This window comes from Leptodactylus fuscus, chromosome 8 (genome assembly GCF_031893055.1).
Source record: "Leptodactylus fuscus isolate aLepFus1 chromosome 8, aLepFus1.hap2, whole genome shotgun sequence".
In the NCBI taxonomy this organism is placed as follows: Eukaryota; Metazoa; Chordata; class Amphibia; order Anura; family Leptodactylidae; genus Leptodactylus; species Leptodactylus fuscus.
In genome coordinates, this window is record NC_134272.1 from 29,823,514 (window position 1) to 29,841,308 (window position 17,795).

Below are 17,795 nucleotides of genomic sequence, written 5' to 3' on the forward strand. Positions count from 1 at the left end.
ACCTTAACCCAATTGAAAACTTGTGGAAGGAGCTCAAGATTAAAGTCCACATGAGACACCCAAAGAACCTAGATAACTTGGAGAAGATCTGCATGGAGGAGTGGGCCAAAATAACTCCAGAGACCTGTGCCGGCCTGATCAGGTCTTATAAAAGACGATTATTAGCTGTAATTGCAAACAAGGGTTATTGCACAAAATATTAAACCTAGGGGTTGAATAATAATTGACCCACACTTTTATGTTTAAAATTTATTAAAATTTAACTGAGCAACATAACTTTTTGGTTTGTAAGATTTATGCATCTGTTAATAAATCCTGCTCTTGTTTGAAGTTTGAAGGCTCTAACTTATTTGCATCTTATCAAACCTGCTAAATCGGCAGGGGGTTGGATACTACTTGTAGGCACTGTATGTGAGTGGAGTGAGAGCGGCAGGGGAGCGTTGGAAGGTGAGTGTTTTGTGTTAAACAATAAGGTGGAAAAGAAGGGGGGGAGAATGGCATGACACTGGGGAAGATGAAGGGGGGAGAACGGCATGACACTGGGGCAGATGAAGGGGGGAGAACGGCATGACACTGGGGCAGATGAAGGGGGGAGAACGGCATGACACTGGGGCAGATGAAGGGGGGAAAGGCATGACACTGGGGCAGATGAAGGGTGGGAGAACGGCATGGCACTGGGCCAGATGAAGGGGGGGGGAGAACGGCATGACACTGAGGAAGATAAAGGGGAGAGAACAGCATGAAACTGGGGACAGAGATGGAGGTGGGTACATGAAACTGGGGGCAGAGGAAGGGTGTATATGAAACTGGGGGAGAGATGGAGGGGGGGCATATAATTTACGGGTGACTGTAGGAGGATTATACTGTGTGGAGGCACATGAAAAATGAATGAGAATGGGTGGAGTCAACATAAAAGTGGGCGGAGCTAAATTTGCCAAGGTGCGCGCCGCATCTTTTGTCCCTCTTTCTAAGTTGGGAGGTAAAGCGTAGGTAACACCGCGCTCCTGCGTGACGTCACTCGCTTAGTCCGCCCACAGCGGTGTGCAGTGTCCCGACTCCTGTCTCCTCCACAAGGGGGCCCACTGTGGGTCTGTCACCCAAGGGCCCATAAAAAAACCTGGAGCCAGCCCTGATACACATGCACCCTCAGGTCAGCTAAGCATGCATGAGACTTTGATTGGGAGAGGGGAGTAAGTTGCTGTTGCCCACTACTGGTGGTGGTTTCTTTCTCCTGAGACTGAAAGGGTCAAACACGTTTTCCATTCAAAGCAAAGTGGATGAGTCCTAGCGAATCCCATGCCAAGTTTGCAGTAAAAACCGTGCTGAGGACATGCCATGATTTCCAAAACCGGCGCTGGATCTACAATAAGATGACCATAAAATAGACAGACAATGGATTTTAATGGCAATAATAACCTGTTTTTGTGAAAGTAACTTCTATCTGGCACAAAGTATATTTGCACCTTAGTATAAATAATAGGTGGTGAAATATTACAGTGCTCGGCTATTTATTTGTATGTATACGGGATGTATTTCATATTTGTAAATGGCTTGCAGTCTCTCAAGCAGAGGAAAATTGGATTTGGCAAAGCTGTTTAGCAAAGGAAGTTGACTTAGCCGCCATGATGTGTGAATAGTGTGAAGCTGTCATGCAGCAGCTGTGCTCTAACACCCGATATGTATTTTGATGGTCACTTTAGTCTGGGCCTTTGATCTCTTGGATGGGAAGAAGCCAAAGGTTTAACATTTTCTCATATGTTACATCCTGTCTAGTAACATAATCATATTACCGGCACGTAAGGCTGAATCACTTACTATAAATGATTTGTAAATTTCTGCTTAGCAGTTTTCTCAAAGATTGTGTCTTCTTATACTTAGCACTCACTGAAATTATGAAGATCACAAGTTAAGTTAATGGAAGTTTCTTCCCAGATCCCAGCATATTAACCCAACCCCACAGGGAGACAGGTTAGGGTCACCTGAATCAATTGGTGTTATTCCTTTGTGAATTGGTATCTCTGTCGCCGAGATATTGCCTTTTTTGTCAATATGCAAATGACTTCTTTGGAGCAATTAGGATGATGCCGATTACCCCTGTAGAGCAATGACAACACCCTTGTTGCTTCAAAGAGCTAATTTGCATATTGACTTGAGTTCTGCATTTGGGGTATAGACTGGAAGAATCTTCCATACATCATAGTATCCATAGATCTCCATTCACCCAACTATTGCCAATAGAGTGTTTCCTTGCCATTCTTCAGGGTCTTGCGCAGTACTATAATGAAATAATATAATGTCTGCCTGTCTGTTCTTTATGCGCGACCAAATGACTGGACTGATCTTCACCAAATTTCGCACACAGATACTTCAGGTGTCTAGGAAAGTTTAAGACGAGGCCTCAACTCGCTTGGATGTACCGTTGCTGAGATACAGCATTGCCAAAGCAATGACACTCCCCCCCCCATCAGCCAATACAAACCTGCAAGTCTTTCACTCATATTCCAACTGCCATACACACGGTCACTCCACATGTACAATCAAACGCTGATATCCAAACTAAGATCCACACGTCAGAGGATTAGATACGCATGTCTGCACACAGTTCCACACGCCAGAGGATTAGATACGCGCATCAGCACACTGTACCACATGCCAGAGGATTAGATACGCGTGTCTGCATACAGTACCACACACCGGAGGATTAGATATGCGGCTCTGCACACAGTACCACATATTAGAGCTTTACTCCAGATTTCAATAGCAACCCAGCCATTTTTCTTTACTGCTGTATGTCAGCTTTAAAGGGGCAGGGCACTGTGGATGACACTGTTACACAAGGTCACATTCACACAGCTTTACTCCAGGTATCCATAACAACCGATTGCAGGTTTTTCACTGATATAAAAAATGAGATACATATGATCATGTGACACTTAAGGACACACAGAAACACACAAAAACAACATACAAAATACACCATTGCAAAACTGGGCAATTCTTATGGGGCCACTATGCAAACAAAAAATGAAATATACCCGTGCAAAGCCAGGTCCTCCTGCTAGTAGATGATACTGTATATGTCGCTCACACTGTATAACTGTACAGTGGCATATGTTTTACGTAGACATTCACAGGTGTAACTTAAGGCTTACGGGCCTTGATGCAAAACCTCAACTTGGGCCCCCGTATGCACCTTCTCCTCACAATCACTAGTCACACCCCAGCCATACGTTTTAGAAGTATTTACATTTTCCTTCTTCTCTCTTTATGGGCCCAAACCATTGTAAAAACGTATTCACAACATGTCTTTACACAAGCTTCCAATCATTCCCATCCCCTGTCGGTGCCCCCCCACATACTGTAGTAATCTTGCCCCCTTTTGTGTCACAGCCTCCCTCTCAGAATCCCATACCTCCCAACCGTCCCGATTTCCGCGGGACATTCACGATTTCGGTGACGTGTCCTGCGGTCCCGGTTGGAGGGAGGTATGTCCCAATTTTAACTCAGATCTGCGTCCAGAGGACGCAGATCTGAGTTGAACACATACACGGCTGAAGCAAGGAGCTGTCACAGTTCAGCTCCTTGCTTCGCCGCTGCACGCCGCCTACTGGCTGTGTAGACGCGATGTGATGATGTCACATCACATCTACAACTGTGTGCAAGTGAGAGAGAGAGAGGTGCACAGAGAGCGGCGGGGGAACGAGGAGAAGGTAAGTGTAATGTGTACACTGAGGTGGAACGTGAAACTGGGGGCAGATGAAGGAGAGGACGGCATGACACTGGGGGCAGAGATGTGGGGACATGAATCTGGGGGCGGAGATGGAGGGACATGAATCTGGGGGCGGAGATGTAGGGACATGAATCTGGGGACAGAGATGGAGAGGACATGAATCTGGGGACAGAGATGGAGAGGACATGAATCTGGGTCCAGAGATGTGGAGACATGAATCTGGGGGCAGAGATGGAGGGGACATGAATCTGGGGGCAGAGATGGGGGGACATGAATCTGGGGGCAGAGATGGAGAGGACATGAATCTGGGGGCAGAGATGGGGGACATGAATCTGGGGACAGAGATGGAGGGGACATGAAACTGGGGGCAGAGATGGAGGGGGGACATGAAACTGGGGGCAGATGAAGGGTGTATATGAAACTGGGGGAGAGATAGAGGAGGAACATATAATTTACAGGTGACTGTAGGAAGATTATACTGTGTGTGGGCACATGAAAAATTAATGAGAATGGGCGGAGTCAACACAAAAGTGGGTGAGGCTAAATTTACCGCAGCATGCTATGCGCGCCGCACATTTTGTCCCTCTTTCAGTTCTTCAAAAGTTGGGAGGTATGACTATATGCTGCTGATGAACTGCTATCTTTTGCCATTAAAGGGTTACTTTTCTCCTTTCTGAGCGTGGAAGGCTGCGTATCATAAATCTTCTTACTCCAGCTCACCAGAGGGTAAGGGTCATAAATTTATGACCAACTAGGACAACAAAGGAAATCAGAAAGTAGATCAAAGAAAGCTGCAGTTGCTACCACTATGGTTTTGCCAATGTGTATACTGGAAGCCTTGAAGGTGGTGTGGTCAGAACCTTAGTCTCTATTCACATGATGGTGAAAAACAGCCTTTAAGCAATTAAAGTCTATGGGGCTATTCACATGTCTGTTTTTTTTTTTGCCAGCCTGTCAAACAATAGGACATGCCCTATTTCTGTCTGATTTTTGCCGATCAGTCATAGACTCAAATCTGTTAGGGATCCATGGCATTATAGTTGACCATGACCATGGCAAATTGACCATGGGAAATGGGACATCTAATCTGTTTTTCATGATCGATCTCCATCATAGTCGTGGGACTATGCTCCAAGAAGTGTTGATTTTTCTGGCAACCAAGTTCTGGATTTCATGTTCACAAATAACGTAATATAAAATAATAGAGGTCATGTGATTGATTTCTATGAGCAATACTGATCCTTCGTGTTTTGATGTGAATTCCTCTTCAGCTTACTTTGTTTTCTCATTTCTCATTTTAGGATTATTTCAATTGGAAATCCCGCCAAGATTATCACATCAGACAATTTCTCAGTAGTAGATATACTTCCAACCACTACTGGGCAGTGCCAACTCACAAGACTTACAGCACTAGGAAGGGAGCATTGGTTCTCTTTTCTGAGGATTTGGCATTACCAGCATGGAAGGTATCGCAGGACAGGAGGTTGAAAAGAAGATATCGCTACAAAAGGAAGAATTACCAGATTGAGCTCAGCACTCTGCAAGATCTGACGGGGGCGATTTTATCTTACGGAAGAAAACAGGTACATTTATTACAGAGAACAACACCATGGACCCTCGCAGAAAGGTTCAGGTGGACGCAACGTGCGATTAGGATTATTAGTGGCAGACATGTAATGTGCAGAGTCGTAAAGCACAAGAACTATAAAGTAAATATATTTACAGCCAAAAATATATATATAAAAACTATGGGCCTAAATCTTTATGTGGGATATTTGGGGAAGATTTATGAAGATACTGGTCAGGGGCCCAATCTGTATGTCCAGGGTCATGGTTAGGGATCCGGCCCCTGAGCAATGCCTTTGCCTTGGCGACATGAGCACTAGCAGGGGACCTGCAGCTGCCGTATTAGCGCAGCAGCAGAGAACGTCCATTAGTGGGAAGGTAGGTACAGCATACACAAACACATGTTTTCCCCCTATTTGGCCCTCAAATCTTTCAGGTTTACTGACCCCTTTGAGAACTACAACCCACAGCATGTCCAGATGCACTGGAGCTGTTGAGAGTTGTAATCTCCACCCCACAGCTAATTTCTCACTGTATTGTTATGCTGGTGCCTCCTCTAGGGCTCCAGCACAACAATACCTAAGTTGCAGAAACTGCTGAGGACATTTCTATCTGTCACTTTCAGTTTGGAAATGGCGGACACCCTGTGGATCTCATAATAGCTGAGCAGCTGCCATAGCTGCCCAGTGTCTGCTGTTTTATACAGCAGACACCATGCGCTAATGCCCCCGCAGTCAGTGTCTGCACCAAACATGGGCATTAACCCCTCTGGCGCCTTGGTCAAAGCTGACCAAGGCACCATTTTACCAGCGTTTACCGGCATTTATGGGCACCTGGAGCAAGTGTCCCGTTGCTATGACAGCCGGGAACCTTGTCAAGGCTCCCCGGCCTGTCATTCTATACTTTCTATTGCAGGCTACTCTACACAGCCTGCAATAGAAATGACTTTTTTTTTTGCAATGCATCAGCATTGTAATGCATTGCATTAGTAATCAGACTCCCTGGGGTTCAAGACCCCTAGTGGATCTAATAAATACAAAATAAAACATAAGATAGAAGTAAAAAAAAAAAAAAAAAAAAAAGTATAAAAAAAAAATTAAAAATGATTAAAAATTCAAATCACCCCCCTTTCCCTAGAAAACATTTAAAAGTACTTAAATACTGTGAAACACCTACACATAAGGTATCCTTGTATCCAAAAACACCTGCTCTACAAATCTATAAAAATATTTTTCCTGTACGCTGTAGCGTGAAAAAAAGCCAAACATACCAAACCGCCATTTTTTCACTGTTTTGCCTCTGATAAAAATTGGAATAAAGAGTGATAAAAGCAAAAGCAATTCCCCAAAATTGTAGAACTGAAAAGTACACCCGGCCCCCACAAAAAAACCACGCTCTATACATCCCCGTACACGGAAGTATAAAAAATTTACGGGAGTCAGAATATGGCGACCTTTAGAAAAATAAAATAAAATTTTGGCAAAGGTTTGGATTTTTGTTAAGGGGTTAAAATGTAAATGAACCATATAAATTTGATATCCCCGGAATCCTACTGAAACATAGAATACAGGTAACATGTCACTTTGACTGCACAGTGAATGCCATAAAAATGAAGCCCCAAGTCGCACAAATGCACTTTTTCTTCAAATCAACCCCATTCTGAATTTTTTCCAGCTTCCCAGTATATTGTACAGGGTAATTAATAATACTATCATGAAGAACAATTTTTCCCGCAAACATTAAAGGGATTCTACCATTAAAAACCTTTTTTCTGTGGATAACATGTTGGAATAGACTTTAGAAAGGCTATTCGTCTCTTACCTTTAGATGTGATCTCCGCCGCGCCGTTCCTTAGAAATACCGTTTTTTACCAGTATGTAAATTAGTTCTCTGGCAGCGATGGGGGCGGCCCCAGTGCTGAAAATGCGATGAGGGCGTCCCCACTGCTGCTCGAGAACAGGATCCTGCTCCGCCTCTGTCTTCTGCTGAATCCTCCCCTTCTTTCTTCGGCTGCGTCACCTCTGTCAGCTCTGACACTAGTAGAGCCAACTGCACATGTACGGCCATAGTTCCGAGGCCGCAATTGCTATGAACTATGGCCGTGCGTGCGCAGTCGGCTCTACTAGTGTCAGAGGTGACGCCGCCGAAGAAAGAAGGGGAGGATCCAGCAGAAGACAGAGGCGGCACAAGATCCTGTGCTGGTTTTGGAAATCGCAGCGTGTCCGCGCTGTGGTTTTAACTGCAAAGTGAGTATGGGATTCGCATGAATCCCATCCACTTTTCCTGTACTGTATAATGCCGCTGTATTTTTCCCACAGCGTTTCCAGCCCATTGGGCCTCAGCCTTAAGGAGTTTTCACATATAAAAAATACACTCAGATTTTCCGTCATGGAATTGCCATGATGTCACTAAAATCTGCAGTACAAAGTGAAAAGTCTGGTTACTGCAGTGTATTTCACTTGTGGCTTTCAACCATGGCTATTCAGGTGTGCTGAAAATACTACCAAATTTTAGGTGATTTCTGCTGAGACAGCAGTAAGGGAAGCCAGTGAATTTCCCTGATAAAAATGTAGCAGCATCTCCGTCCCATGTGACTCTAGGCATAAAGAAGCAGTCCAGAAAAGACATTTTTTTTCCCCATCCCTGTACCCCTTAACCGATTGTCTCCACACTTCTTGTATGTATATTGCTGTTATCTATCTGCAGTTCACCGTCTTCTATGACTTTTAGGCTAAGGCCCCACATGACATCCTGCAGCAAAAAAGCACTGCAGGAAAAACCGCAGCAGCAACGCATCGCGGGTTTCCTGTAGCGCTTTGTACAGAAAGTTTGCAATGGTTTACTTTGCAGACTTTCTCTTTCAATTATACCTGTAGGGAAAGCTCCAGCGTTTCCGTAGATATCATTGACATGCTGTAATTTCCAAAACCGCCACGGTTTTGGAAATCGAGGCGTGTCCCCTTTGTGTATTGTATAGCAAAGTGGGGATGGGATTCGCTACAATCACATCTACTTTGCTGTGACTGTAAAACACTGTGGGCTATGCTATTAATTCCATGATTCCGCAGCATAGTGTGACATGAACAGCTAGAGGCAATACCATCTTTGCCTGCTGGGGACAGTGTAAGTATCATTCTCTCTGTAGTCTCCCTTGTAATGTAAGAGACCATAAGTATATGGTAGTGAAGGAGGCTGCATTGTTATCTTCCTCATTATAACTGTCTGTCAGGAGCCTGTTTATTATCAGCAGTAACTGCAATAGGAGTTTGTGTCCCTGCTGTGCAGAACCTGTAAGGTGCAGTCTATGCAGATTTAGGGAATTCTAGACTTTTACATAGCAAAAATGAGATCACATGACCTAACTTAAAAGAGGGCTCTCATACATTTTTAGATAGGAAGAACTAACTAAATAAGATACTAACTGAATTATATGTATTGTGTGAATAGGTTCATGATGAAAGAAACAAAAGTACTGACTAGAGATGAGCGAACAGTGTTCTATCGAACTCATGTTCGATCGGATATTAGGCTGTTCGGCATGTTCGAATCGAATCGAACACCGCGTGGTAAAGTGCGCCATTACTCGATTCCCCTCCCACCTTCCCTGGCGCCTTTTTTGCTCCAATAACAGCGCAGGGTAGGTGGGACAGGAACTACGACACCGGTGACGTTGAAAAAAGTAGGCAAAACCCATTGGCTGCCGAAAACATGTGACCTCTAATTTAAAAGAACAGCGACGCCCAGGTTCGCGTCATTCTGAGCTTGCAATTCACCGAGGACGGAGGTTTCCGTCCAGCTAGCTAGGGCTTAGATTCTGGGTAGGCAGGGACAGGCTAGGATAGGAAGGAGAAGACAACCAACAGCTCTTATAAGAGCTAAATTCCAGGGAAAAGCTTGTCAGTGTAACGTGGCACTGACGGGCTCAATCGCCGCAACCCAGCTTTCCCAGGATCCTGAATGGAATACACTGACAGTGTATTCCCGTATACCCCATATATACACCCCAAATCCCCGTTCCAACAGTGTGCCCCCCCCCCCCCCACCTTCACCTCAGAAATACCCTGCAAGTCCCCTAGCAATAGGATTGGGGCTATATACACCCACTATTTTTGCTACTGCCATATAGTGCCATTGTCTGACTGGGAATTCAAAGAATATATTGGGGTTACAAATACCCTCATTTCTTGCTACTGCCATATAGTGCCATTGTCTGACTGGGAATTCAAAGAATATATTGGGGTTACGTGCACCCACAATATTTGCTACTGGTATATAGTGCCATTGTCTGACTGGGAATTCAAAGAATATATTGGGGTTACGTGCACCCACAATTTTTGCTACTGGTATATAGTGCCATTGTCTGACTGGGAATTCAAAGAATATATTGCGGTTACGTGCACCCACAATTTTTGCTACTGCTATATAGTGCCATTGTCTGACTGGGAATTCAAAGAATATATTAGGTTTACAAATACCCTCATTTCTTGCTACTGCCATATAGTGCCAGTTTCTGACTGGGAATTCAAAGAATATATTGGGTTTACAAATACCCTCATTTCTTGCTACTGCCATATAGTGCCAGTTTCTGACTGGGAATTCAAAGAATATATTGGGGTTACGTGCACCCACAATTTTTGCTACTGCTATATAGTGCCATTGTCTGACTGGGAATTCAAAGAATATATTGGGGTTACAAATACCCTCATTTCTTGCTACTGCCATATAGTGCCATTGTCTGACTGGGAATTCAAAGAATATATTGGGGTTACGTGCACCCACAATATTTGCTACTGGTATATAGTGCCATTGTCTGACTGGGAATTCAAAGAATATATTGGGGTTACGTGCACCCACAATTTTTGCTACTGGTATATAGTGCCATTGTCTGACTGGGAATTCAAAGAATATATTGCGGTTACGTGCACCCACAATTTTTGCTACTGGTATATAGTGCCATTGTCTGACTGGGAATTCAAAGAATATATTGGGGTTACAAATACCCTCATTTCTTGTTACTGCCATATAGTGCCATTGTCTGACTGGGAATTCAAAGAATATATTGGGTTTACAAATACCCTCATTTCTTGCTACTGCCATATAGTGCCAGTTTCTGACTGGGAATTCAAAGAATATATTGGGGTTACATGCACCCACAATTTTTGCTACTGCTATATAGTGCCATTGTCTGACTGGGAATTCAAAGAATATATTGGGTTTACAAATACCCTCATTTCTTGCTACTGCCATATAGTGCCATTGTCTGACTGGGAATTCAAAGAATATATTGGGGTTACAAATACCCTCATTTCTTGCTACTGCCATATAGTGCCAGTTTCTGACTGGGAATTCAAAGAATATATTGGGGTTACGTGCACCCACAATTTTTGCTACTGCTATATAGTGCCATTGTCTGACTGGGAATTCAAAGAATATATTGGGTTTACAAATACCCTCATTTCTTGCTACTGCCATATAGTGCCAGTTTCTGACTGGGAATTCAAAGAATATATTGGGGTTACAAATACCCTCATTTCTTGCTACTGCCATATAGTGCCATTGTCTGACTGGGAATTCAAAGAATATATTGGGGTTACAAATACCCTCATTTCTTGCTACTGCCATATAGTGCCAGTTTCTGACTGGGAATTCAAAGAATATATTGGGGTTACGTGCACCCACAATTTTTGCTACTGCTATATAGTGCCATTGTCTGACTGGGAATTCAAAGAATATATTGGGTTTACAAATACCCTCATTTCTTGCTACTGCTATATAGTGCCAGTTTCTGACTGGGAATTCAAAATGCGCAAGGCTCCCGGAAAGGGACGAGGCCGTGGGCGAGGTCGGGGGAATGGTTCTGGGGAGCAAGGTAGCAGTGAAGCCACAGGGCGTCCCGTGCCTACTCCTGTGGGGCAGCAAGCATTGCGCCACTCCACAGTGCCAGGGTTGCTTGCCACATTAACTAAACTGCAGGGTACAAACCTTAGTAGGCCCGAGAACCAGGAACAGGTCTTGCAATGGCTGTCGGATAACGCTTACAGCACATTGTCCAGCAGCCAGTCAGACTCTGCCTCCTCTCCTCCTATTACCCAACAGTCTTGTCCTCCTTCCTCCCGAAATTCCCTAGCTTCACAGAACAATAACCCCAACTGTCCCTGCTCCCCAGAGCTGTTCTCCGCTCCTTTCATTGTCCCTCAACCTGCCCCTCCACGTCGCGATTCCATGAACGTAATAGAGGAGAATCTGTGTCCAGATGCTCAAACACTAGAGTCTCCTCCATCTCCGTTCGATTTGGTGGTGGATGACCAGCAACCCACCCTCATCGACGATGATGTGACGCAGTTGCCGTCAGGGCATCCAGTTGACCTGCGCATTGTGCGGGAGGAGGAGATGAGACAGGAGTTGGAAGAGGAAGTGGTGGATGATGAGGACACTGACCCGACCTGGACAGGGGGGATGTCAAGCGGGGAAAGTAGTGTGGATGTTGAGGCAGGTGCAGCACCAAAAAGGGTAGCTAGAGGCAGAGGCAGAGATCAGCAGCTTAGGCGAAGCCAGGCCACACCCGGAATCTCCCAAGATGTTCCAGTTCGTACCCAGCCCTGAAAAACTCCCACCTCGAGGGCACGTTTCTCGAAGGTGTGGAGTTTTTTCAAGGAATGCGCCGAGGACAGATATAGTGTTGTCTGCACAATTTGCCTCTCGAAATTGATTAGGGGCTCTGAGAAGAGCAACCTGTCCACCACTTCAATGCGCCGTCATTTGGAATCCAAGCACTGGAATCAGTGGCAGGCAGCAACGGCAGGACAAAGGCCGCCTGCCGTTCACGCCACTGCCACTGCCTCTGCCTCTGCCACTGCCACTGCTGACTGTGCTGGCGATGCACTCCAGAGGACGAGCCAGGACACCACTTCATCTGCCTCCGCCACTTTGTTGACTTCTTCCTCACCCTCCCCTTTTCCTGTCTTATCTCCTTCTCCTGCACCATCAAAGGCACCATCAGGCGCTTCTTTACAACAACCCACCATCTCTCAGACATTGGAGCGGCGGCAGAAATACACTGCTAACCACCCACACGCGCAAGCCTTGAACGCCAACATCGCTAAACTGCTGGCCCAGGAGATGTTGGCGTTCCGGCTTGTTGAAACTCCCGCCTTCCTGGACCTGATGGCAACTGCGGCACCTCGCTATGCCGTCCCTAGCCGTCACTACTTCTCCCGGTGTGCCGTCCCCGCCTTGCACCAGCACGTGTCACTCAACATCAGGCGGGCCCTTAGTTCCGCGCTTTGCACAAAGGTCCACTTGACCACCGACGCGTGGACAAGTGCATGCGGACAGGGACGCTACATTTCACTGACGGCACACTGGGTGAATGTAGTTGAGGCTGGGACTGCTTCCCAAACTGGCCCGGTGTACCTCGTCTCCCCGCCTAACATTCCTGGCAGGGACACGAGAAGAACACCCCCCTCCTCCTCCTCCTCCTCCACCGCCTCCTCCTCCGCCACCGCTTCCTCCTCCGCTGTTAGATTGACCCCAGCTACGAGTTGAAAACGTTGCAGCACTGGCGTTGGTAGACGTCAGCAGGCCGTGCTGAAGCTGATCAGCTTGGGGGACAGACAGCACACTGCCTCCGAGGTGAGGGATGCCCTCCTCGATGAGACGGCAATATGGTTTGAGCCGCTGCACCTGGGCCCAGGCATGGTCGTTTGTGATAACGGCCGGAACCTGGTAGCAGCTCTGGAGCTTGCCGGACTCCAACATGTTCCATGCCTGGCCCACGTCTTCAACCTAGTGGTGCAACGTTTCCTAAAGAGCTACCCCAATGTTCCAGAGCTACTGGTGAAAGTGCGGCGCATGTGCGCCCACTTTCGCAAGTCGACAGTAGCCGCTGCTAGCTTAAAATCTCTCCAGCAACGCCTGCATGTGCCACAACACCGGCTTTTGTGCGACGTCCCCACACGCTGGAACTCAACGTTTCAGATGTTGAATAGAGTGGTTGAGCAGCAGAGACCTTTGATGGAATACCAGCTACAAAACCCTAGGGTGCCACAAAGTCAGCTGCCTCAGTTTCTCATCCATGAGTGGCCATGGATGAGAGACCTTTGTGACATCCTACGGGTGTTTGAGGAGTCCACAAGGAGGGTGAGCTCTGAGGATGCGATGGTGAGCCTTACAATCCCGCTCTTGTGTGTTCTGAGAGAATCCCTGATTGACATCAGGGATAACTCAGATCACACAGAGGAGTCAGGGATAGCATCCGATCCGTCACAGCTGGAGAGTAGGTCCACACATCTGTCCGCTTCATCACGTTTAAAGGAGGAGGAGGAAGAAGAGTTGTCCGATGATGTGATGGTGATACAGGAGGCTTCCGGGCAACTTCGAATCGTCCCATTGTTGCAGCGCGGATGGGTAGACATGGACGATGAGGAGGAAATGGAGATTGAACTTTCCGGTGGGGCCAGAGGAGTCATGCCAACTAACACTGTGGCAGACATGGCTGAGTTCATGTTGGGGTGCTTTACAACCGACAAGCGTATTGTCAAAATCATGGAGGACAACCAGTACTGGATCTTTGCTATCCTTGACCCCCGGTATAAAAACAACATCTCCTCTTTTATTCCGGTAGAGGGGAGGGCCAATCGCATCAATGCTTGCCACAAGCAATTGGTGCAGAATATGATGGAGATGTTTCCAGCATGTGACGTTGGCGGCAGGGAGGGCAGTTCCTCCAGTAGGCGACCAAGTTCTCACCGGTCCACACAAACAAGGGGCACACTGTCTAAGGTCTGGGACACCTTGATGGCACCCCCTCGCCAAAGTGCCGCCACGGAGGGTCCTAGTGTCACCAGGCGTGAGAAGTATAGGCGCATGTTGCGGGAATACCTTTCCGACCACAGCCCTGTCCTCTCTGACCCCTCTGCGCCCTACACGTATTGGGTGTCGAAGTTGGACCTGTGGCTTGAACTTGCCCTATATGCCTTGGAGGTGCTGTCCTGTCCTGCCCCCAGCGTCCTATCTGAGAGGGTGTTCAGTGCAGCTGGTGGCATCATCACTGACAAGCGCACCCGTCTGTCAGCTGAGAGTGCCGACCGGCTCACTTTGATAAAAATGAACCACCACTGGATAGAGCCTTCATTTTTGTGCCCACCTGTGTAAGCACCCCAACATGAAACTCCATGTCTGTGCTCAACCTCTCCAATTCCTCCGCATCCTCATACTCATCCACCATAAGCGTTGCACAATTCTGCTAATACTAGGCTCCCTCCACCATGATTTCCCCCAACTCTGCTGGTTAGAGGCTCCCTCCACCCTGATTTCCCCCAACTCTGCTGGTTGGAGGCTCCCTCCACCCTGCTTTCCCACAACTCTGCTGGTTAGAGTCTCCCTCCACCCTGATTTCCCCCAACTCTGCTGGTTAGAGGCTCCCTCCACCATGAATTGGTCCAAACTGGGGTTTTTAGAGGCTCCCTCCACCATGAATTGGTCCAAACTGGGGTTTTTAGAGGCTCCCTCCACCATGAATTGGTCCAAACTGGGGTTTTTAGAGGCTCCCTCCACCATGAATTGGTCCAAACTGGGCTGGTTAGAGGCTCTCTCCACCATGAATTGGTCCAAACTGGGGTTTTTAGAGGCTCCCTCCACCATGAATTGGTCCAAACTGGAGTTTTTAGAGGCTCCCTCCACCATGAATTGGTCCAAACTGGGGTTTTTAGAGGCTCCCTCCACCATGAATTGGTCCAAACTGGGGTTTTTAGAGGCTCCCTCCACCATGAATTTGCCCAAACTGGGCTGGTTAGAGGCTCCCTCCACCATGAATTGGTCCAAACTGGGGTTTTTAGAGGCTCCCTCCACCATGAATTGGTCCAAACTGGGGTTTTTAGAGGCTCCCTCCACCATGAATTGGTCCAAACTGGGGTTTTTAGAGGCTCCATCCACCATGAATTTGCCCAAACTCTGCTGGTTAGAGGCTCAATCCACCCTGATTTTCAAAACAAATGTTGGTGCCAACCTCAACTTACTACAAGGGCCAAATTCACTGCTGGTGACAAGCTCTCCTCACTGCAAGTGCCAAATACACATGTTTCAAGGTGTTTTCCTACTGTCAGAGATGTGGTATTGAGTGTGTAAAGTGTGTAGTTGTTAGGCTGTGATGTTGGGGTAATAGAGGGTCTTTGGTGTGTTAGATGCCCCCAGACATGCTTCCCCTGCTGTCCCAGTGTCATTCCAGAGGTGTTGGCATCATTTCCTGGGGTGTCATAGTGGACTTGGTGACCCTCCAGACACGGATTTGGGTTTCCCCCTTAACGAGTATCTGTTCCCCATAGACTATAATGGGGTTCGAAACCCGTTCGAACACACGAACAGTGAGCGGCTGTTCGATTCGAATTTCGAACCTCGAACATTTTAGTGTTCGCTCATCTCTAGTACTGACGGGTCGCTTTAATATTTTTCTATGCAATTTGGAGAAACGTTCCTTTCCCATTAGCAGCGATGACTGAATTTGACTGTCGCTTTAATTAAAGTGATGCATTATGGCAGATTCCTTGGGTTCTGCACTTTCCACTCAGTGCTCTGCTCAATCCGGGCCTGTTGGGAAGTGTCCTAGAGAAAGCAGCGGATAGTTGAGACCTGTTCATACATGCCTGTAGTCTGGCAGCCTCCTCAACTGTTTTCAATAACTGGCTCCACTATCAACACAAAGGCGGCTTTGTGACTTGTGGAAAGAACTGCAGTGAAAGATATTGTCATTGTGTATTACCAGCCATGGAAAGTGAATATTCGCCTAGCACGGACATAGTTCACATTTTCCAAGCAGAGATGCAGCAAATATGTTAAATATGTGAATTTACTACAACTAATTTCAAGAATGAGGTTCTGAGTCCGCTGTCAATGAACTGCTATCTAGAGGATAGAACTATGCACGATATAGTTATATAAAATATACCACCAAATGAAAAGTAGGCCTTACTTTAAGGGAGTCCATTACCTCCTAAGTGTATTCAACTGCTACCACCACATTACGGTAATGAATCTTTGCTATGTATGACTATTTTGTTTTTTTTTTCAGAAAAAAAACCTGAAATTTTTTTGTAAATAAGGCAGTTGGTGCACTGGGGGCGGACATTAATCTCCCGTGCTGCTTAAGTAGGATGGGTGATGTCATAGCAGTGGGAGGATCAACTATAATTACAAGGTGGGTAGGCCGGAAATAGTATGGGTCTGAAGGGCCAGAACAGCGCTCCCTGGAGGTAAAGTCCCGACTCCCAGGGCTCCAACTGGACCATTCACTTAAGACTTCAAACCTGTTTTTCTCCAAATCCACAAAAGGGCCATATATCACAAAGGTAAGTTGTTACAGCCTCTATTATCAGAACCTCCCACGCTTGTCTACAAGACTTCTCCCGAGCTGCACCACTCCTCTGGAATGCTCTACCCCAGACAATCAGATTAACTCCCAATTTCTACAACTTCAAATGCAAACTAAAGACGCATCTTTTCAGACAAGCCTATCACAATGTCTAACGTAATGATGGTAGCAAAAACTGTGTCCATAAATGTACAGAAATTCGATATTACCCATCATCATCGGCTGCGTACTAAGTGGAAAAAATAAAGCTTTACAGTGTAAGTGGCGTTCACACTACAACTGGAAGTCCATTATAAGGGCCATTAAAAAAATTTAAAACCGGATGTCTAGCATAACAGACAGAGATAAAAAATGGACGGAATAATAAGAGACATTAGCAGACACTAACTGATGTTAATGTGTCAGTTTTTTAACTGATCAGGTTAAAAAAAAAACCCAGAACAAAAGCCATTGAAATCAATGGTATTTTTAACAGATTTTTGACGGATTTGTGTCTGCTATCAGCAGACAGTACTGCTAGTGTGAACGCTCCTAATAAATGAATTCACATGATAATAGTGTGGCTCACAAGAGCTTGCAATCTATGAGGTAGAAGGGACGATAGCAGAGGTAAAAGTGCTTATACAGATTGCAAAGAGGACAGTTTAAAGAGGAAAAGTCGGGTTAGTAGGGGGAGTAGTAATAAGCAAACATAATAAGTAAAACTCCTGCCATTGCAATTCAAAGAGGCTACACAATTTTGACTGGTATAATATAAATTTGTCAATTTTGTGTTGTTTTTTTTTATTTCCACTGTTATTATTGCTACTGTTACAGATTTTGGCTTGGTATAATTTTTTTTTTATTTTAATCAAGTGATGTTTGTAAAGAACATTGTTCAGGAAATGTATTGTTGAGCGATGTATTATGGAGAGCTTAGCCGAGAGATCTGCGCTAATACACACCTCAACAAACCTTACCTAACAATAGTAATTGGAAGAGCTTAGCAACAAAGCAATCCAAACACTGCCAGCACACACCTAAAACTGAGTAATATAGGAACAGACAGCCAAATGTCTTCACTGCGTCCCATTACCTACAAGACATTCTATAATAGCACCAAAATAGACAAAGACATAATCTATAAGACTCTAT

The 17,795-nt window shown here is 45.9% G+C and overlaps 1 protein-coding gene across 1 annotated transcript in view; it reads left to right on the plus strand.

The window, feature by feature from the left end:
• Nucleotides 1–17,795, plus strand: part of KIAA2012 (KIAA2012 ortholog) — a 106,872-nt gene that overhangs the window by 6,547 nt on the left and 82,530 nt on the right. The window contains exon 2 of the mRNA XM_075285413.1: nucleotides 5,032–5,313. Within this exon, the coding sequence (XP_075141514.1) occupies nucleotides 5,032–5,313 (282 nt within the window). The remainder of the gene's footprint in view (nucleotides 1–5,031; nucleotides 5,314–17,795) is intronic.